Here is a 22,266-nt window from a genome sequence, read left to right as displayed (position 1 = left end):
CCATTGTACCAGTTGATGCTACGTTGCTGGAGTGCAGCGGATGCTAGACCAAATTTCAAATTTTGTCTGGAAAATATTATAGCATTAAGAAAGAACATGGAAGATGCCTTACTGAGTCGATATTATTTAGTCGATATAATTAAATTAATATTTATAAAATAACTTTATGTCGCTAGTCAGATAATCCAAGGATCGTTGAAAAAAAAATTGTAGTCGACCAAACTAGCCAGAAATTTGTTTATTAATACGACGTTTCGACCATATGATTGTGGTCCTTATCAAGTATATACTAGAAAGATTTATAAATAAATTAAATAATTAATTTTCGGTTTGAATAATATAACAAGCACAACGAAATAAAGTATGATCAATTTTACCGATGTAATAATAATCAGGAGACAGGCATAGACGATAATCTTACAAACTGCACAAGTCACATTAACAAAAAACGTTATTTAACTAGATTCGAATTTGAGAGAAACTGATGCGTCCGTGTGAGACTTTGAGAAACTAAACACAACCAGAGGAAAAACGAGACTAAGTGACCTTTATTATTTTGTCATAAATGTTGTTTAAACTATCCGTATCTTTCTGTAGGTTGATTAGATTATTAAATCTCTTGATAAAGAACATCTCAGCGATCTCTCTTTTTCGAACATACTTTTCACTATGCAAAATATTGAGTTTCGATCAGTCAAATTTATGTCCCGATACTAATCTATGTTTGCTAATGACTGAGTGATTAGTTTCATGTAACTTTATATTATTACAATGTTCTTTCATTCGCGTAAATGTCTTTTTGTTTGCCCAATGTATGATAAGTTACAATCTTTACAATTTAATTTATATACAACACTTGTCTTGTCGTTGTTATGTAAGCTATCTTTACCGCGTTTAATTAAATTATTTAGTTTTTTTGTTATTTTGTAGACGACGTTAAAACCACTATTTCGTAAAAGACGGTACAAATCATGATTCGTATTCTCTATGTATGGTATTGTAATAAAATGAGTCTTGTTTATACACATTACACACTTGTTTAAACGAGTAGGATTCACATTATTACATCGGTAAAATTGATCACACTTTATTTCGTTGTGCTTGTTATATTATTCAAACCAAAAATTAATTGTTTAATTTATTTATAAATCTTTCTAGTATATACTTGATAAGGACCACAATTATATAGTCGAAACGTCGTATTAATAAACAAATTTCTGGCTAGTTTGATCGACTACAATTTTTTTTCAATTAAATTAATGTTTATCTTCTTTATCGAACGAATAAATGAACGATTCAATAAATGCAGGAAAAATAATTCTACAATATTTCTAAATTAATTCTGTTATTTTTAGATTTAATCTTAATATTAGATTTATCAATGAAGATAAAAGAAATTTTTTAATCTTATCTTCCATAAAATTTTGATTATTAAAAAATATCCGTTTTTGTAATTGTAAACAACGTAATATAATGATATATTTAATTTGTGTTTTTGAGTAATGGAAGCGAAACCTAATAATTGCGATTATATGTGTATAAACAATATTTTTTTCAACATAAAAATATAATTAATTTTCGACATTATATATAACCAATAATTACAAACTGATTGTAAAATTTATGAGTGAAAGAGGAAACGCAAGTAATATCCTCTGTAATTAGTTGTAAATATATAAATATAATAATATAATTATTTTGAATTTATAACAATTATCATGTATGAATTTTTTACATCATTCGGAATAAGTATATATTTATATTTTATCTTTATATTTAATGATTTACTATATATTTAAATTATATTATTGATGATTACAAAAGTATGCAATTGTATAAATGTACTATACTTACTTGCTCTATCTCCACTTATTATAAAGCTGATAATGTATAATATTTGCACACAATTACGGTCTATCATTTCGAAAAATCACCAAATACTGACAGCGTTTTACAGATATGTATGATATTATGCATTATAAATAATATTAAATAACATTATAAATAATAAAATGCATATAATAATATGCATTATAAATAATATTAAATAACATATGAGGTTATATAAATCATTTCATAATCGATGCATAGATACAACGATGCAGTAATCTGGCGAGCACATTTTCTCGAATAATCCTAATCTTTATACTACAGTATACTAATAATCATAAATCCACAAATTATAAATCTTAAGTTAAAATAAAGATGGATGAAATTATTGCGCGGAAATCACAAATATTTTAATATTTTTTAAATAATGTTTAAATAAATTTTAAATAACTACATATTAAATGAAATAGGAGTATCGCTTATCAGAGCGCTTTATTGGCTGTTATTTGTCAATTTTTAATTATCTTTAATTATAGAATTATGTAACACATTGCACACGACTGAGTCTCGCTAAATCACCGAGTCGAAATTGGAAATCGCTGTTGTGAGTACTGTTGTGGAAATCCAGGTTAGTTTATCAATGAAAAAGTTTGACTAGATTAAGCTTAAGATTAAGATTAAGCTGCATTCACAAAAAAAATATTGGCACATATATGGAAAATGAATTCTACATATATTCTTCTATATTCTAATATATTTCATTTTTTCATAATACAATATTAACATTGCACTTTTAATCTTATAATCTTACAATAACTACAATGTGTACAATATCACAATATCCTCATAGAAAAAAAGTTAAAAAATTATTTATGATTTTAAAATATGTATATTATTGGGTTGTCCGGAAAGTTCGTGCGGATTTCTCAATAGATGTCGTTCAAAGGCGAATTTTACAAGTTTATGTCGATGTGATATGTCAAATGCTTTCGTGTTTTGATTAGTGACATTTCAACGCATACTTAGTGATATTAATTATCCCAATAAATTAAAAACTTTTTACTTGACATTAGTTTAGAGATGGAAGGAAATAACGTGTTTTTTCGATGCATAATGCTTTTTTATTTCCGTAAAGGAAAGAACGCGACACAAACTCGAAAAAAAATATGTGCCGTATACGGGGAAGATGCCGTAAGTGATCGCATGTGTCAGAAGTGGTTTGCTAAATTTCGTTCAGGAGAAATGAATATTGAAAATGCTCCTCGCTCTGGTCGGCCAGTCACCACTGATGTCGACCAAATAACAGCTTTAATCGATTCCGAGCGGCAGATCACAGTTCGGGAAATCGCAGCGAGGTTAAACATTGGCAAATCAACTGTTTCCGAACATTTAAACAAGCTCCAGATGGTAAAAAAGCTTGATGTTTGAGTGCCGCACGACTTAACTGAGAAAAATCGTATTGACCGCATTTCCATCAGCGATTTGCTATACAAACGCAATGAATACGATTCATTTTTAAAACGCATCATAACAGGCGACGAAAAGTGGATAATTTATAATAATGTCGAGCGTAAAAGGTCGTGGAGCAAGCGAGGTGAACCGCCATTAACCACTTCGAAGGCAGGCTTACATCCGAAAAAGGTAATGCTCTGCATTTGGTGGAATTGGAAGGGGATAGTATATTATGAGCTACTACCGGACAACGAAACCATCGATTCGGACAAGTACTGTTCACAGTTGGATAAATTGAAGATAGAAATCGCCAAAAAGTGTCCGGAATTGATCAATAGGAAAGGCGTCGTTTTTCATCATGATAACGCCAGACCTCATGCAAGTTTACAGACTCGCCAAAAATTATTGGCGTTTGGCTGGGATGTTTTGCCTCATCCACCGTATTCCCCCGACATTGCACCCTCGGATTTTCATTTATTTCGGTCGCTACAAAACTCAATTAATGGTTTAAACTTTGCTTCTTTGCAACTCCTCAAAAACTACTTGGACAGCTTCTTCGCCGAAAAAACCCAAGACTTCTATGAGAGAGGAATTATGAAATTACCCGAAAGATGGAAAAGTATTGTGCAAAATAATGGTGCATATATCACAGAATGAAATAACTTTTAACAACAAAATTTTTTCATTCGAATTTTGCTTAAAAATCCGCACGGACTTTCCGGACAACCCAATATAGGTATATCCTAAATTTTTTGTGTACAAACGCAGCTTTACTTTTGTAATTCTACTCAATTATCATACCAGTATAAAGATTACATTTCTCAGTCAAAGGCAAATATATATATATATATGGTTACGATGATTGCATTACAATTATACCAATAGTATGTTTAATTTTTTTCTTTATTTCCAGTTTAATTCTCACGATGTTAAGTCTATCCTGTATCAGATATCGTCAGAAAGAAGATTGAGAGATGTCATGGCCTGCTTTTAGGTAATCCCTGAAAGCAAAACTCCTTCTATGGACATTGAAAACGTGGACATGAACTACAAAGCCAATGTCCATGAATTTTCTTAGAAAGTAATATATAATGTGCACAATTTCTGGTTTTGTTCATTGCTATGTGCACGAAATGTCGGTAGTGCTGTATAACAAGATACTTATGTATGTAAATTGATAGTAAATAAATTATTTAATCGCGAAAGATATTATAATATTTAAAGATAAAATAAATATTTTTCTATATTCATTGTTATATTTATATCTTTTTATTAATAACACACAAAATGCCTGCTGTGGGATAAAAACATTTTTAACCGTATTTCTATACATCTTCTTAATTAGCAGTAAATTGATCTGTGATATTTATCAATCATTTATTTTAATTAGTTAAAAATTTAATTATTAATACATGTATAGAATTTGTCCAATTATTCACTGATTTTTCTGAAATTTTTATAATTAAAACTCGAAAAATATAGATGTTGCAAAATATTTTAAGTCTCTTCCTCTTTATATAAAATATAAAGAATTCGTATGTTCTATTTTAATATAGCTAACATTATTTTTATATATTTTTATTATAATTTTTATTATAATTTTTATACCAGCATAATATTTTTATGCTTAATACCTTATATAATACAATGTACTAAATTAAAATTAAATATAATTACAAATTAGTATTACTATTAATAAATAGGTTGTATGCATATTGTCTTTTAGTTTCTAATTATTTCCAATCACTATACATTTCTATCCAATATATATTCTCTTCTTCGCGAGTTCTTGAATTATTATGGTTTATTGTATTCCTTTGTATTAACGTCATAAAGATTACCATCACTTGTCATGCTTATTCCTTCCTATGGAGTCCATTGGAATATCTTCGGTCTCAGGTAGATATTCAAATCACTGTAGTTGCTTTTTTTCTATTTTCTCGATTATTATCTCTTTTTCTTTTATTTTATTTAAAAATATTAAGATAATATGACATATATTTATACAATTTTGGTACTTCTATTAGTCCGACTCTTCCTCTTCGGTTTGTCTGGCATGTTTGATCCTATCGGTAATTACGGTCGATATTCATAATTCACTCTTATATTTAAGATCGTTTTAAGTAAATTGGAATATTATAACTATTTACTAACTAAACGGAATCTTAAAAAACAATCTAAGATCATACTTAAAATGATGTTAAATATAAGAATGATCTATATGAATATCGGCGTACATTACCGCCGGCATAGATCTCAGGTTCACGAGAATACTTAAATCTCACCACCTGGCAAATGCCTTTATTAAGGTTAGAGAAACATCGAAGAAAAATTTTTTTTATTTCTTTTTTATTTTATTTTTATTCTCTTTTAATACAGAGTTTCCAAAACGTAAAATATAATACACATGAAATATACACTCGTCAACAAAATTGTCGCATAGATAATTTCATGTCAAATTTTCGCATAACTTCAAATAAATATAACTACGTCAAAAAAAGTCGTATTTGAAATTTTTTTTTCATTCTCAAGCTTAAAGCCTCTATTTTGAAACTCATTTGTCAGATTTAAAATTTATCCCCCCTTCTCGTCATCTCCCCAAAAGTAAGGATGTCACCAAAAAATTGCATACTTTGACGCATTCCACGGGGTGGAATAAATTTTTTTCTCAAATTTCATGATAATCATCGTAAAATATGGACTTTTGTGAATAAAAAAAAAAATGTGTGAATTAAAAAAAAATTTTTAAGTGATCCATTAAACGTCGGGAACTTTACTGTAGAAGAAAACGAATCCTGGACTATTCCCGATAGCAATGTTTTCAATAATAAATCAACGATAATTATCCCTCGTCATTAACTTTAACTCATGAAATTGATATGACACAGAAAACATGTTCTTCCATTATTAAGAAATATATTTTTTTATTGAAAATTATATGGATATAACGACTTTTTTTATTTAAATGTGATTACGAACGATTATATTTATAAATAATAAAATACATGTATTATTGGAGTTTGTGTTAAATGTGCAAAAACATATAATTTGGAGTACGGTTCGCGCGCGCGAAACAAATCGAACCCTATATCAGCAAGATATAAAAATTTCAATTCGAACAGTGTGCAAAATAAAATTAATCAAATAATTTAAAAAAATTAATTCTGGATTAATTCTCTAGATTCTTATTCTTATAACGTTTAAATTAATAATTTCTTTTCTTTTAATCAATCTCTTACTGTTATGGGGGTACCCATTCGATTCATCTCAAAATTTTTAAATATTCGCACACTTTATGTAACATTCATGTATAATTTCGCGTAAATATAATATATAATATTAATAAAAATTATAAAAATATTTTGAATACGTTAATTTGTGTTTTATTATACATATATACAAAATGATATATATTTAAAAACTAATATTTTAAAATGACGATGTCCTGCAAATAGTTTCTTAAAAGAAACTAAAAATTAATATTAATATCCCCAGTACCTAGAAATAATTAATTAATAATTAATAAAATATATTCGTTCGTAATCATTTTTATCAAAAAGTTAATAAAAACTATATATTATATTACAATATAAAATTACTTGAAAAATAAAAATTTATATCCAAATCTACTATTAAATCTTTCTGGCATTAGATAATAATAATATGAATCCTAATAATGATAGAACATTTTTAACGAGAAGAAAAAATAGATGCATTTTTTTCACATCTAATAATATATTATTTATATTAATTCGACTTTAAAGAAAGCGTATGACGTTCGTCGTTGAATAACTACCGAAATCATTGTTGTTAGAAATTTCAGGAAAATCTAATCGTTAAATGGTAATCGGTGATCGTTAAATTTTGTGAAGCTAATATTTAATCGTTGACTTATCATATCGAATCTTCACTCTGTTATTCGATAATTTCTTTATATTTAATTAGCAATATTTAGGAATATTATCTGACGAGAGGGACAGCGAAATTAATAAAATTCTTATGTTAAAATGACAATCTTGTATAAGGACGAGAAGAGAACGCAGAAAGAACACGGTATTTTCGCAATCATAATTTAATAATTTATTTTAAGAATATTTAGTTCCTCGCAATATGGAATTCATAAATAAATAAAGCTAACAGAAAGCATAATTAAATCAATCAAGTATCATTAAATTTATAATAATTGACTCGCGATTCTGTAACGAAGGTGTCCGTCAAATTTTAGAATACTTATATTTAATCATTAATTTAGCATCGAATTTTTACATTCTATATAAAAATTTTCCGAATTTATTAATGACTCTTTGACATGACAATATAAATAGTTACTCTTTTATGAATATTTTAAAAATATATACTACAGAAACAAATATTTTAATTTAATAAATTACTATTATGTTAATTACTATTATGTAATTATACCTATATTTTCGATAATTTTTCATGTAATTTTCATAAGAATTTACAATCGTAAATACAATTTCATATAATATAATTATAGTCATAATTGTATTGTAATTTACAATTAAAATATCAATGTTAGATTATAATTAATATACAATTATAACTATTTCTAATTTACAATTTACAATTTACAAATTTATGATGCTATCAATATCAAATAATAATATCCGATTTATTCAAATATTTAATAACATCGATATAATAATTTGATATTGATAGCATTAATATTTAGATTAAATATTATATTTAATACACATAAATTTTTAATTTTAAAATAAAATATAACATGTTAAGATTTCTTAAACGTTAATAATTATGCAATTTCTAATATTTCTGAAGATAATTTTGATAATTATATTTCACTTTTACAACATTTTTATTTTTAAAATATGTTATATTTATTTTCACAATGCTTTTAAAAATAAATTTAATTTAATTTTAAAATAATTTAATTTTAATTTATCCCTAGGANAGTTGTAAAGTTATTATTTTTAATTAAATAAATTCTTTGAAAACAAATCAAAATAGAACTTGAATGAGTTGTCTTTATAAATAATAAAAACACGATTTATATAATTTTTAAAAATTTACTTTTATCACTATTTTAATATAATATAAAAAACTAAAGTTCTTATATTTTTAATTTTTTTTCAAGAGTAATTTTAATAAATTGAAGAGATTTTTAGGATTAATATTAAATACGATATAATTCGAAAAATTTTCAATTAAAATGCATAATAAAATTTGTTGTATAATTGAAAATTATTCATATCGCATTTGATGTAATTACTGCAAAAATTAATTCAATAAAATTACTTCTGAAGATAGATAAATTAGAAACTATAAGAATTTTATTTTTTTATTATATTATATTATATTAAGAGAAGAATATAAAGAAAAATATGTTAATAATATTATTATTATATTTTATATTATTATAATATTTAACAAATAATGAAAAAAAATCAAATTTTCTGTTAGAAAAAAAAACAGTTTTTAGAAGAAAAAAAAACAGATCTTTATAACTGTACTCACAATCTTGCTGACAGATGAAGCTGAGTAGTACTGATTGTGAGTTCGAGAGTGGCCAAGAATACGATAGATTTTTATTTGATAATAATTCGTACGTACACATTCGTACGTACATATATGTATTATCAATATTGCACAGCCATCATCCGTTTCAGCCGAGGATGTAGTCATCGATCAATAATGATGTCTATCATTCTTAAGTAAGTTTTGTACTCATTGGTGATCGAAATGAAAACTCAAAAGACACGATCGATAATCACTGATCAATCAGCCCCAATATCTGTTGCAAAATGCTGTTTATAATTCAACATAATATTTAGATCAGATATCTTTTGCCATGGATTATTTATCATTTTTACGACGCATTTTACATTTTATTTTAGAGATTGAATTCTCATTAAATTCGTTTTTATTCTTGAAAAATTTCTTAGCGATAGGATAGGTCGCATTATATACTATTGTTCAACGTACATAATAATTGTTATATAATTTGGCACCATTGTTTGGTATCGTTGGCATCTTTCCTTTCTTTATCAATCGATAATTCTATCTCGTTTCAAATTTTTCGTACAGTCACTAAACATCAGTGTAATCATAGAAAACGAAATCGATGACTCGGTCACGTTGAATTTCGGCGATTAAATAATCCTCACAATCGCGATATTGCGCGGCCCCGAACTTAACATTGAACTAACGTTTCATCATACTTGCACAGCAGAATACAAACTACCAGCTTGGACTTGGTTCAATTTTATCTCGAAGGCTAAGAAGGCGGGAAAGTGAGCCCACTGTTAATAACATTTCAGTCTCGCGAAATAGAAATCGTCGAGTTAATCTGACAATTTGTTTTAATAATTTAAATTACATAAATTTGTCTTTTGTATATCATATTAATATTATATATTAAATTTATATTAGTTACTACAAGTAACTAGTTGTTTATATCATATCTTAAATTTATATTAGTTACTACAGATACTATTATACTATTCATATCAAAAACGTAATAAATATAAGAGAAAGCTGGAAGAGACGAGATGATGATCTTAAGGTAAGGAAAAAAACTCAGTCGATGATTTTTCTTCATTTCGTGACGTAAAAATAATAATTTATTTTTTTCTCAGATTCATTAAATTCTTATTTATTATAAAAATTAAAAAATTGACAACTAATTGTAAGTTAGAATTTTTTAAGCATGTCAATTTCATTATCTTGCCGTTATATACAGTAAGACTACTTTTATCAATAAATAAAATGACAAAAGTTCACGTTAGATTAAGTATTACTTAAAGTAGGCTTTTGTATAATTAAAAAATTTATTGTAATAAACATTTTATATTATTTTGATATATATATAAAATATTTAAACTATAATATTTAATATTATTTATACGTGTATAATTATAATTTACGTACATATAAAAAAACAAAAAGAGAATAAAAAATATTATTAATATAACTTGGAAAAACGAAAATGATTAAAACATTAAAACAAAGACAGTTATTTATAATATATTTATTATATATAATCTTTAATAACAAAATTAAATATTACATTAAAAATTAGAGTCTATAAATAACATTATATTAAAAGATATTTAATCTTAATGAATAGGACATTGACTAGTAATCTGTTATTATCTTAGAAAAATTTGCAACTGGTCATCTTAGCCTCTTTTCTTCTATATATGATAAAAGAATTATAAAATTTCAAATATTATTAAATAGAAATTTAGTAAATAATAAAATTTAGTAAATAAAAAAAGATTTAGTAAATAATAAAATTAATCTCTTAAAAATCTCTTAGTAGGATACAAATATACATATATATCAACTTAGGCTCTTTATTAAGGAATAACTTTATTCAACAGAGATCCAGTGTACCATGATATTATGTATGCGATCAGCTGTAGCTTGCGCTGCGTCATATGCGAGCCAAACAAAACGTCCATTGATGGCGAAAGTATCTGAATATAAAACACTTTTGTAGGAAAATGTAGCATTGAGTCATTATGGATCACATCTTGCAAGTCAATCATAATTTTGAACAGCAAAGTGCACAGATTTTAGATCATTATATTATAAATGAATTTTTTCTTTCGAAAACATTTCATATAAAACAATAAAACAAATATTCTGATATCAATTGCTTAATCGCGCATGTCTTTTTATATAAAGAAAATTCACGTAAATATATACAATTCCAATTTGCACTAAAAACACATAATCTCATATCCGCATTAAAAGATCCCATAAATATAAATATACGTAATTTTTCAATTGATCTATTGAACCATTATTGACTATTGAGATTTTATCGGATTTATTTAAAGAAACGTGTATTTTTATTTTAATCAGCAGCCAATAAACGACTGAGAATTTGAATAAGACTTGAAACTGATTATGAGAACGAATTCTGAAATAAGTTGGCAGCAGTCGGAAGTAAAAAATACTGCATCGCAAAAACATCTTATTTTTAATTGAACTTGTTTCTGATCAGTTTTTTACTTGTTTACTACATTTTTTTATTTGTTATCTGAAAGCCATTTTTATAAAACTTTCATGGACAATGTTGAATATATTTTTTCTTAAAAAGAATTATATGTTTTCTTTACATTAATTAATTTTTTTCATTATTTTGTGCATAAAAGTATTCAGATGAGATCATCGAAAAATGAATATTTTATGAAATATACTTCATAGTGTATGTAAAATTATGTGCCAACAATTAAAATATAAAATATTTATAATTATTCAATTTTTAACCTATTCTTATAATTTTTTACGTCGAATACTACAAGGAATCGACGTATAAACAAATTTGGATAGTTTTATTTAAAAAAAGGATGTTTATCTTCACATGATTTTGAAAAATGTTAAAATTTATAATTATTAAATATTAAGTGTGTGTGCGTGCATGCGTGCATATATGTTAGAATTTTATTCTTTACAAACATATTTCTATACATTTAAAAAATTATACACATATTGATAATTATATTGTTTTTTGTTACAGAGAAGTACAGGGTGTACGCGAGCGTATCATTCGCAGTGTTGCTATTAGGAATCGGTTTACCTCTATGGTGGCACACCACGGCGGTGCCCCGTGTCGCACTTCCCTATACCGGAATCGATGAGTTATCACAGCTGGACATCAAGATCACCACGAGGATCACACTCGCGGCACTCTCACACACTCGCGCGGAGCTAGTTGCGCGTGAAATTAGACGTGCATTCGCGAATGCCGGTGAGCATCAATGAAACATCTGATATCAACTCATTCATATGTAATGTCTATCTAACAATAAGAAAGACTGAGTTGACGAAGACAGACTTTCTTCATTTCTCATTGCAATCATATGAATCAACGTTGAAGTGTACAATCATATTAATTCTTTCCTTACAATATATAAATATGTATATCATATATATACCCTGTATATATATATATATATATATATATATATATATATATATACATATATACACACACAGGGTGTCCCAAAAGTCCCGGACCGGTCGAATATTTTATAAACTATGCACTTTAGAAAGAAATGTTTCAGACAAAAGTTTTATGGCTTGAAGGGGACCATCAGATAGTGGTAATGATTTGACATGGGAGAGTCATTTGAAACTCACGTGAAGATCACCGTCAATTTCTTAAATGGAATCCCACATTTTTTATTACCTATTCTTATAGCTTATCTTGAGAGCTTTCCAAAACACTATAATAAAGTATTTCTTCATTGAGTATTTTTCGAGTTATGAGGCTTGAAATCATTTCTTAATTTTGCATAAACCTTAAAATATCTTGTAAAATATTCATTTTTCGATTAATTTGCCTTAATACTTTTATGTACAAAATAATGAGAGGAATCAATTGGTGTAAAGAAAACACATAGTTACTTTTAAGAAAAAATATTTAATTGTTAATTGCAAATTACATATTTTTTCTTCGTATATATATATATATACACAAATATCACTCACATATATAAATAGTAAAAACTACCTTTTTTATCATGTATTAGATTGTAAAACGCATCAAATTAATATATGTATGTATGTTTGTCTATCTATCTATGTATATGTACACACACAGCATCAGCAGACAGATATACAAGGTAATATTTTGATGTATTTTACAATATTCAAGGAAATCAATATATATAATAGTGTTTATCAGATTTACATCTTATAAATTTATTAATTAAAATTAAAATTAAAAAATTTTTGATCTATTTTACCAATCTCTATACTAAAATTGAAATAAACAAACTAAACAAATGATAGCGAAAGATTAATTTATTTTGACGTATAATGTAAAAAAGATTTACATAATTTCTCGTTTCTGATGCTATATTGATACAATACAGCAAAGGATCGGAAGCTTTAAGAGTTTGATGTCATTGTTACGCATATATTATGGTTACTTGTGCGATTTGATGTAAAATAATGTTATATGTTTGTGAATTTCGAGTGTGATTTGAATCTTAATAGTTGACACTGACCTGGATCTATCTATTGTGATTGATAAAGTAAACAAGGACCTTCAAACCATTCAATGATGCAATGCATATGTATTAGCAGAGATCTACGTCAACAATCTTACGATTGTGATGTCAAAATCAAGAAAATAAGCACCGATTTATGCTATATCTGAATTAAATAGAAATACATAGTTATAATCCTTCAAGAAAATAAGAGCGAAAGTAGGGGGAAAACAAAAGATAATACTTTATTAAAAAAATATCGAGATTAATAAAACATCGATAAAGAGAGAAGGAATGGTAATAAATTAATATTGTGTGTAAATAAAATTATAATAATATATTTATTAATAAATTAAGACAAGATAAAAGGCATTTACGAGCAATCACAAGTTGTTGAGTGTGAGAAAGTAAATTTAATATATATTTGAGTGAACGTTTCGGTTCTTTCTTTGAACCATCTTCAACACATTCTACAATTTAACAATTTAAAAAAATTCTAATACATATATCATCGGTCGGTCATAACAGAACTAAGAACAGTCAAATAACAATAAAAGCGATCAATCCATTGTATGGTTATTTATGAAGTATTGGGTTGTCCGGAAAGTTCGTGCGGATTTCTCAATAGATGTCGTTCAAAGGCGAATTTTACAAGTTTATGTCGATGTGATATGTCAAATGCTTTCGTGTTTTGATTAGTGACATTTCAACGCATACTTAGTGATATTAATTATCCCAATAAATTAAAAACTTTTTACTTGACATTAGTTTAGAGATGGAAGGAAATAACGTGTTTTTTCGATGCATAATGCTTTTTTATTTCCGTAAAGGAAAGAACGCGACACAAACTCGAAAAAAAATATGTGCCGTATACGGGGAAGATGCCGTAAGTGATCGCATGTGTCAGAAGTGGTTTGCTAAATTTCGTTCAGGAGAAATGAATATTGAAGATGCTCCTCGCTCTGGTCGGCCAGTCACCACTGATGTCGACCAAATAACAGCTTTAATCGATTCCGAGCGGCAGATCACAGTTCGGGAAATCGCAGCGAGGTTAAACATTGGCAAATCAACTGTTTCCGAACATTTAAACAAGCTCCAGATGATAAAAAAGCTTGATGTTTGGGTGCCGCACGACTTAACTGAGAAAAATCGTATTGACCGCATTTCCATCAGCGATTTGCTATACAAACGCAATGAATACGATTCATTTTTAAAACGCATCATAACAGGCGACGAAAAGTGGATAATTTATAATAATGTCGAGCGTAAAAGGTCGTGGAGCAAGCGAGGTGAACCGCCATTAACCACTTCGAAGGCAGGCTTACATCCGAAAAAGGTAATGCTCTGCATTTGGTGGAATTGGAAGGGGATAGTATATTATGAGCTACTACCGGACAACGAAACCATCGATTCGGACAAGTACTGTTCACAGTTGGATAAATTGAAGATAGAAATCGCCAAAAAGTGTCCGGAATTGATCAATAGGAAAGGCGTCGTTTTTCATCATGATAACGCCAGACTTCATGCAAGTTTGCAGACTCGCCAAAAATTATTGGCGTTTGGCTGGGATGTTTTGCCTCATCCACCGTATTCCCCCGACATTGCACCCTCGGATTTTCATTTATTTCGGTCGCTACAAAACTCAATTAATGGTTTGAACTTTGCTTCTTTGCAACTCCTCAAAAACTACTTGGACAGCTTCTTCGCCGAAAAAACCCAAGACTTCTATGAGAGAGGAATTATGAAATTACCCGAAAGATGGAAAAGTATTGTGCAAAATAATGGTGCATATATCACAGAATGAAATAACTTTTAACAACAAAATTTTTTCATTCGAATTTTGCTTAAAAATCCGCACGGACTTTCCGGACAACCCAATACAAAAATCTAATGCGTATATATAATTTTTAAGCTCGAGTTTCAAAATAGTTACGGTCCTGGTTTGTTGTTTCATCTTCGAACTTATCCCTCGTTGTTTGGCAAGGGAAGTTGATGATGTCCAGATTCCAAAATTCGCAAACACAGATATATTTATTGTAACAAAGTTAAAACGTATCGAGGCTAACGAACAATAAGCCTGGCTTATTATTCATAAATTACATAGTTTAAAAAAATATACAAAAAAGAGATTATTCTTTTTCTTATAGTCGAAAAATTGTTTTCTGTTGAACTGTCTTATTCTCCATTTGGCGAATTAATCATTTTTCATTTTAATCTTAATCTGCAATTTTCAGAAATCTACCAGTTAAATGTGGAGCACCAGGTAATCTCCACCAATTTGTTGGCGTCTGCCTTTACGTATCATGAGCTCGAGAAAGTGGCCTCAACTTTCGAGCTAAACGTGGGTGATTTGCTGCTACTGGAAGCGACAAATCTAAATGACGCTGTTCTAGTTGGCTCTAACAGAACATTGTACTTCTCTACTGAAGCCAGTAAGACAATCAGAAATCATTAGAAACATTTAAATTGTATCTACCTGAGACTGCATCAATTTATTAGCTAGACCTATCTTCATTTCAAAACGATTTAGAAATGCATGTTGAAATCTGCTTAACGCAGAGCTACTATGACGTATTTATGACAAAGATCTTTATGGTCTCTTATATTTTTTGTATGTAAACATCATCAACTCTAGGTCCCGCTAAATTGGTGCAAGTATTATCAGAATGGATTCTTCACGACAAGTCGTTGGCATTGACAAAGAATGCACTCGCCGAACCCACCGTGTATAGCTTGGACGAGGAGAACAGAAGACGATTTCCAGTCAGTCCCGCATACGATGTTCTGGTCACTCTAGTTAATCCTGATCCCGACAAGCTGAAGATCGTTTGGAACTTAAAAACAGTAACTGAAGGTACGAGAGAGCGAAATAATCATGTTATAAAAGAAATTTATTAACTCTTTTAGGAGCATATTTTTTGTTGAGATCAACAACAAAGATCATGATGGTTTTATAGGCTTTTGGGAACACTGATTACGAATCTGGCATCATAATTTCAAAATTCAAGATGGCGGATTCAAAATGGCGGATTATATCTTAGAAATATTGACAAACTTGATATTTTCAGATGAAATCACGTATATAGGGATTTTCAAGACTCGGTACAAAAAACAGTGACCCTATAAAATTCTCAATACCAGACAAATATAAAAATTTCAGATAAAAATAATTCCAGACAAAAATAAAAAATACATAAAGTGTGTTAGCATGGAAAGCCAGAAGAAATTCTATAATTCATGGATTTTTTTCTCAAAAACTACAACATCTAATCGAAAAAACAAGAATACTTTCTTCTTCAAATTATATGCAAAATATGATAAGATTTTTTAAAATTGAAAATTATCAGATATGTTATCCGCCATATTGGATCCGTCATCTTGGATTTCCAAAATCTGAGGCCGGCATTGTGATCAGAGACCCCGAAAACCTATATATGTGCAATTTGGGGTTGATTCAACAAGACTTGTATTCAAAACTGATTTTTTTCCGAAAAAAGAATGCTTTTTTCATATTAATTATTTATTAATTAATTATTGTCAATCCCTCCAGTGAAAAGTAATGGAAGATTACAATATGTAGGTAATCAGAAGTCTAAGGAACTTGATTGCATGCATATAACTGTCGTAATACATCCATAATGAGGAAAATACTAAAGATAAATAGGTGTTATCATATATGATACACCGCCCCTCAAAGGGTTAAGAAAATATGTAGTATAATTTATTAAAACATCTTAGAATTTAATTTCTTTCTGTTATAGAATATATACAGCCGTTTCTAGACGAACTGTCCATTTTGAGTAACTTCTCGGTCAAATCGCAATGGCTCTATTTGTTACCGTTAGACGTAAATCCCAGACGTGTGCCCGACAGCAGTCCAAGCCGCAGACATTTCGCACTACGCGAGAGCGTCTTGCCGCAGCTGGTGACACCGTTGGAGAAGAAACTAGGTACGTAACACGTATGTACAAAGAGTAACGTGCACGAAGCATTTCTGATTGAATTTTAGCGTCGCAGGTCAGTCTTCACCCGTGCATCAATCTGGTCATTTATGCGGTACCGTGCAGCAGCGCACCCCTGCATATCTACACCCGCAGCGGACATAAGTCACGAACAGATAGCAATGTGGAAGCCTTTCTCTCCCCGAGGTACTCCCTTCGTTTTCAGACAATTAATTTTTTTCATTATAATTGCATTCTCCTATTTTTACTTTAAACGTATGAATATTATGATAGGATCGTTTATATCTATTACTGTCCATATAGCACAGAAGCTTGCTGCAACGTTGCTGCAATGTTACAATATTGCTCACTGCAGTGTAATGTTGCAGCAATAATGCAGAGACATTATTTTGTAATATTACTTTGGCAATGTTGCAGCAACGTTTTAACATAGCGAAAATGTATAACATGTGTTTCTTTACTTGCCGCTACGCGGCGACACCCAATTTAACTAACTCGTATTTGAATTCATCTAAGATGGATATAATGTCTACAAAAGATTAATGTAGTAATTATATTTCTTGTCTTGTGCCAGTTTAATTTCTGGCAATAAACAGACTTGATTTACTTAATATTCTGAATCCTAATGAGGGATCTAGATTATTAAACAAATAATTTGTTTAATAATCTGGATCCTTCATTGGGTTTCAGAATATTAAACAGATTTTTCTTAATTGAATGGGTAAATAGGAAATAATTCATTTATTGCACGTATTAAAATATTTTGATGTCGAATGTATGTAAAATAATTGTATGTAATATTATTGAGATAAATATTTAAGAAACATCTAATAAAAACACTAATAGATGTTTTTTTTAAGGCATTTTTTCCTATCTTTCTAAAACATTTTTTTTAATATTTTCAAAGTTTATTTGTTAAATTTAAAACGTGTCTGCATTTGTAGCAAAACGCGTTTTAATATTACAAATACATTTCACCGTAACATTGCTACAATATTACATTGCAATATTTCTACAAGCGGACATTTTACCGTTGCTGCAATATTGCAGCAATGTTGTAGCAACATTTTGCAATCTTTCTGCAATGTTACAATCTTGCAAAGAAATATGTCTGCAATGTTGCTGCAATATTTCTGTGCCGTATGGGTGTGTTTATTAATTTTTTAAATTCAACGTACAATTATTAATATTACATATTAATATTGAAATAAATCAGGATCAGTGCTTTCGCACTCTGTGGTTTTTTTTATCATTGATATCGTATTAATAAATGTAGGTGGGGTGGTGTAGTTTTGATCAACCCATTAAACGAAGATTGTGAAAATGCGCGTGAGGGTGAAGCTGTCACTATTGTTCCTGAGGAAACTGCTGTGATGGGCACGTTCCTGGCTCAGCTTAGATTATTGTTGGGCATTGCGGAAACGGTAAAGGCAATTTCTTACGATGTACTAAAAGCTTTTATTAAATTAAAAGTTAAGCTTCCTCGAGCAATTTCTTTCATCAATTTTTAATTGCAGAGAGAGATAGAGAGAGAATCGTTCAAATATAAAAAAATCATGACGTAAATTTGCAGAAATCCATCGATGGAGTGACGATGGTGCCGTTAATAGGGCTAAATTCACGCGATTGGGAGATTGATTCCCTTCTGAGATTTCGTACCGTCGAGCAATTGACTTCGGCGAAATTGACCCTCCAATCATTGGCACGACTGCTGAAAGAAATCAGCAACATCGTCATAACGGACGTGGTTGGGAACAGAATTAAGAGCGCACTCGAGCTGGTGCATGAATCTGCGGAGTACCTTCGACGTGGAGATCTCGAACGAAGTTTCATTCTTAGTAAGGAGGCCTTCGTCATTGCTGAGGCGGCTTTTTCCGATCCGACACTTTTAGCGCTCCTCTATTTTCCAGAAGATCAGAAGTGAGTGCGAAATTTTTAATTATCTTCAGAGGATGTAGAAAAAAAACAATTTCAAATATTTTACAAATTCTCATAATTAAAGAGATTGAAGCAAAAATTACTGTTATTGCATTCAATTTAAATAAAAGGAAGGAAATATACAGGGTGAACTAATAACTCTGTCCACTTGGAATATCTCCGTTATTTTTAGAGATACACAAATTTTGTACGTATAAAAGTTGTACGGTACCAAGAGGGCCGTAATATGCTTCTAATAATTTTTTTGTAAGTGGAGGCGCTTCAGAGATTTCAAGGTCATCTCCATTTTTTTAAATGGAACCCTCCATTTTTCATTATCTATTCTTATAGCTTATCTCGAGAGCTTTCCAAAACACTATAATAAAGTATTTCTTCATTGAGTACTTTACGAGTTATGAGGCTTGAAATAATTTCTTAATTTTACATAAACCATAAAATATCTAGTAAAATATTCAATTTTTTATTATCTTACCTTAATACTTTTATATACAAAATAATGAGGGAAATCAATTGATGTAAAGAAAAAATAGTTGTTTTTTAAAAAAAATATGTAATTTGTAATTAACAATTTCATATTTTTTCTTATAAACAACTGTATGTTTTCTTTACACCAATTGATTCCTCTCATTATTTTGTACATAAAAGCATTAAGGTAAGATAATCGAAAAATAAATATTTTACTAGATATTTTATGGTTTATGTAAAATTAAGAAATGGTTTCAACCCTCATAACTCAAGAAGTACTCAATGAAGAAATACTTTATTATAGTGTTTTGGAAAGCTCTCGAAATAAGTTATAAGAATAGGTAATAAAAAATGGGGGATTTCATTTTAAAAAATGGAGATGACCTTGAAATCTCTAAAGCGCCTTCACCTACAAAAAATTATTAGTAGCATATTACGGCCCTCTTGGTTCCGTACAACTTTTATACGTACAAAATTTTTGTATCTTTAAAAATAACGGAGATATTTCAGGTGGACGAAGTTATTGGTCCACCCTATATATACAGAGTGTTTCCAAATATGTGCGCAAAAATTCGCGGTGATTCCTTGAATATAAATTTCTTGAAGAAAAGTTCATACTAATATCCTAAATGACGGTTTTTGAAATAAAAGTATATCCTAATCTTTGAATAAATCGAGAAGAATCTCAAACCTTGGCCCCTTCGATCTCCAGAATTGATCCTTCGATTTTTCTCTGGGATCACTTTAAATTCTTGATTTATATCAAGAATAAAATTGGTTTATTACCTGGATCGAAAATATTAAAGATTTAAGATTTAATTGCATAATTGCAAAACAATATCTGTAATACACTTGATATTTTTGAACGTATTTGCCAATCAATGGGAAGAATTTAAAAATTATACTATAGGGACATATTAATGTATAATTTTATTTATCCAAAAGAAAGAATCACCCTCCGTAATTTTTTACACATATTTTGCACACTCTGTATCATTACAATTAATGCAATATTTCTATACATTACATAAGTCTGTCAATTATTTCTAGATTTTATTTTGTATAAAATTAATAGGAAGGAGACATTATGGAAAAGAGGATGAAATAATTTTGTAATATTGCAGATATGCAGTATACATTCCCTTATTCCTGCCAGCGATGATACCGGTGTTGTTATCACTCAAGAATATACGGAGATACTACTTCCTTTAAAAGAAGAATAGCAAGAAGCAATAAAAAGGAAGACAGGAGAATATATAAAGAGAAAGTAAAAATGACATGGATAGTAAACCAAAGATCGAATAATGAAAATGCATTTATCTAATCGATAAGACATGATTACAATCAAATGCGATTCCAGATTACTCCTCGATCAAGAGATAATGTATAACAATAATAGACATGTAATTTCATACATTTGTTACTGCTTACATATACCAAGTTTTGTGCAATGATCTTTTATCGTGGAAAAAGCTCTTATCTATGTTTATTATTCATTGCTTATAGTGCAAGAACATGACTATTGTACTTCGAGTACCATTTAATCAACGATTGAGTTATATTACATACATAAATTTAGGCGCATTAAAGACGGCTATCCGTTAAATCGTGTAACAATCATTAAGTACGACAATAATTATAAAAATTTTTATTCGCGCATAACTGACAATATTAAATCTTCTCTCGCAAAAAAAGACGTTGAAAAGAAAACAAGAAAAATAATTGTTTTATTTTAAAGAGACAAGGATCCAATGAAATATGAGTGTATGAAGCTAAAATTTATGTAAAATTATAATCAACAATTTCTTGAGACACTTTCTTTTTTTCATTTCAAACGTTGAGGTCTCTGAGCAAGGTTTCGAATTATTCGCAGGCATTAAATAGCTTAATATTTAATTTTCGTTCTCTTTCTTTCTTTCACTTTCATTCAATCATTCATGTATTATATATTGATTTGGACGTAAGTTAACTTAGTGAAATTCTCGCAAATATCATAAATTGAATTTCATGTGCACCAAGTGCACGCAAGTTTTCGCGCAATACATTGATAATTGATACGTGTACATTCGGCCGAGATACGCACGCACATACGCAAAAAACCGCAGACAAATCCCGCACGGCATTCTTCCTCTCGCATTTCCTCTCCGATCAGATTTTGAAAGTTAATAATCGATTAGATCGTTAGAAATAACTACAACTTTTATGTATGTATGTACATATGTTCAACTCAATCCTCAACCACATTACCAAAAAGTTACAAAAAGAACTGTGAACGTTAAGTTACTATAAAAGAAGAAAAAAAAAAAGACTAACGAGAGAAGAATGGTGTATGTCCATCTACCGAGAGAGACCACTTTTTTTTCTTTACTGATTTATATAACAAGAGGTCTAATGTCATTCGTTAAAGAGAAAAACATAATAATAAAAACACTAAACAATAATAAAAACAATTAGCTGCTCGATGCATTTAGCTAGTGTACGGTATGTGTATATGTAAATACTTTCTTTAAAAAAAAGAAAAATAAAAAACCGTATATTTGACCTATAAAATAAAAATAATTGCTCAAGAAATGTCCTGTGCTCGTAATAAATAATAATAATAATAATAATAATAATAATAATAATAATAA

The 22,266-nt window shown here is 28.9% G+C and overlaps 1 protein-coding gene across 1 annotated transcript; it reads left to right on the top strand.

Moving 5' to 3' along the window:
* The first annotated feature begins 10,790 nt into the window (after nucleotides 1-10,790).
* LOC105256707 (GPI transamidase component PIG-S) lies at nucleotides 10,791-21,066 on the top strand. Its single transcript, XM_025406138.1, has 9 exons — nucleotides 10,791-10,833; nucleotides 11,795-12,025; nucleotides 15,506-15,703; nucleotides 15,907-16,125; nucleotides 17,033-17,221; nucleotides 17,281-17,419; nucleotides 18,510-18,657; nucleotides 18,807-19,153; nucleotides 20,761-21,066. The coding sequence occupies exons 1-9, from the start codon at nucleotides 10,791-10,793 to the stop codon at nucleotides 20,846-20,848; spliced, it is 1,602 nt and encodes a 533-aa protein (XP_025261923.1). The 3' UTR covers nucleotides 20,849-21,066.
* Nucleotides 21,067-22,266: the final 1,200 nt, after the last annotated feature.

The sequence above is a fragment of the Camponotus floridanus genome, unplaced genomic scaffold (genome assembly GCF_003227725.1).
Source record: "Camponotus floridanus strain SB8 unplaced genomic scaffold, Cflo_v7.5 scaffold134, whole genome shotgun sequence".
In the NCBI taxonomy this organism is placed as follows: Eukaryota; Metazoa; Arthropoda; class Insecta; order Hymenoptera; family Formicidae; genus Camponotus; species Camponotus floridanus.
This window is presented reverse-complemented; position numbering and strand designations above follow the sequence as displayed.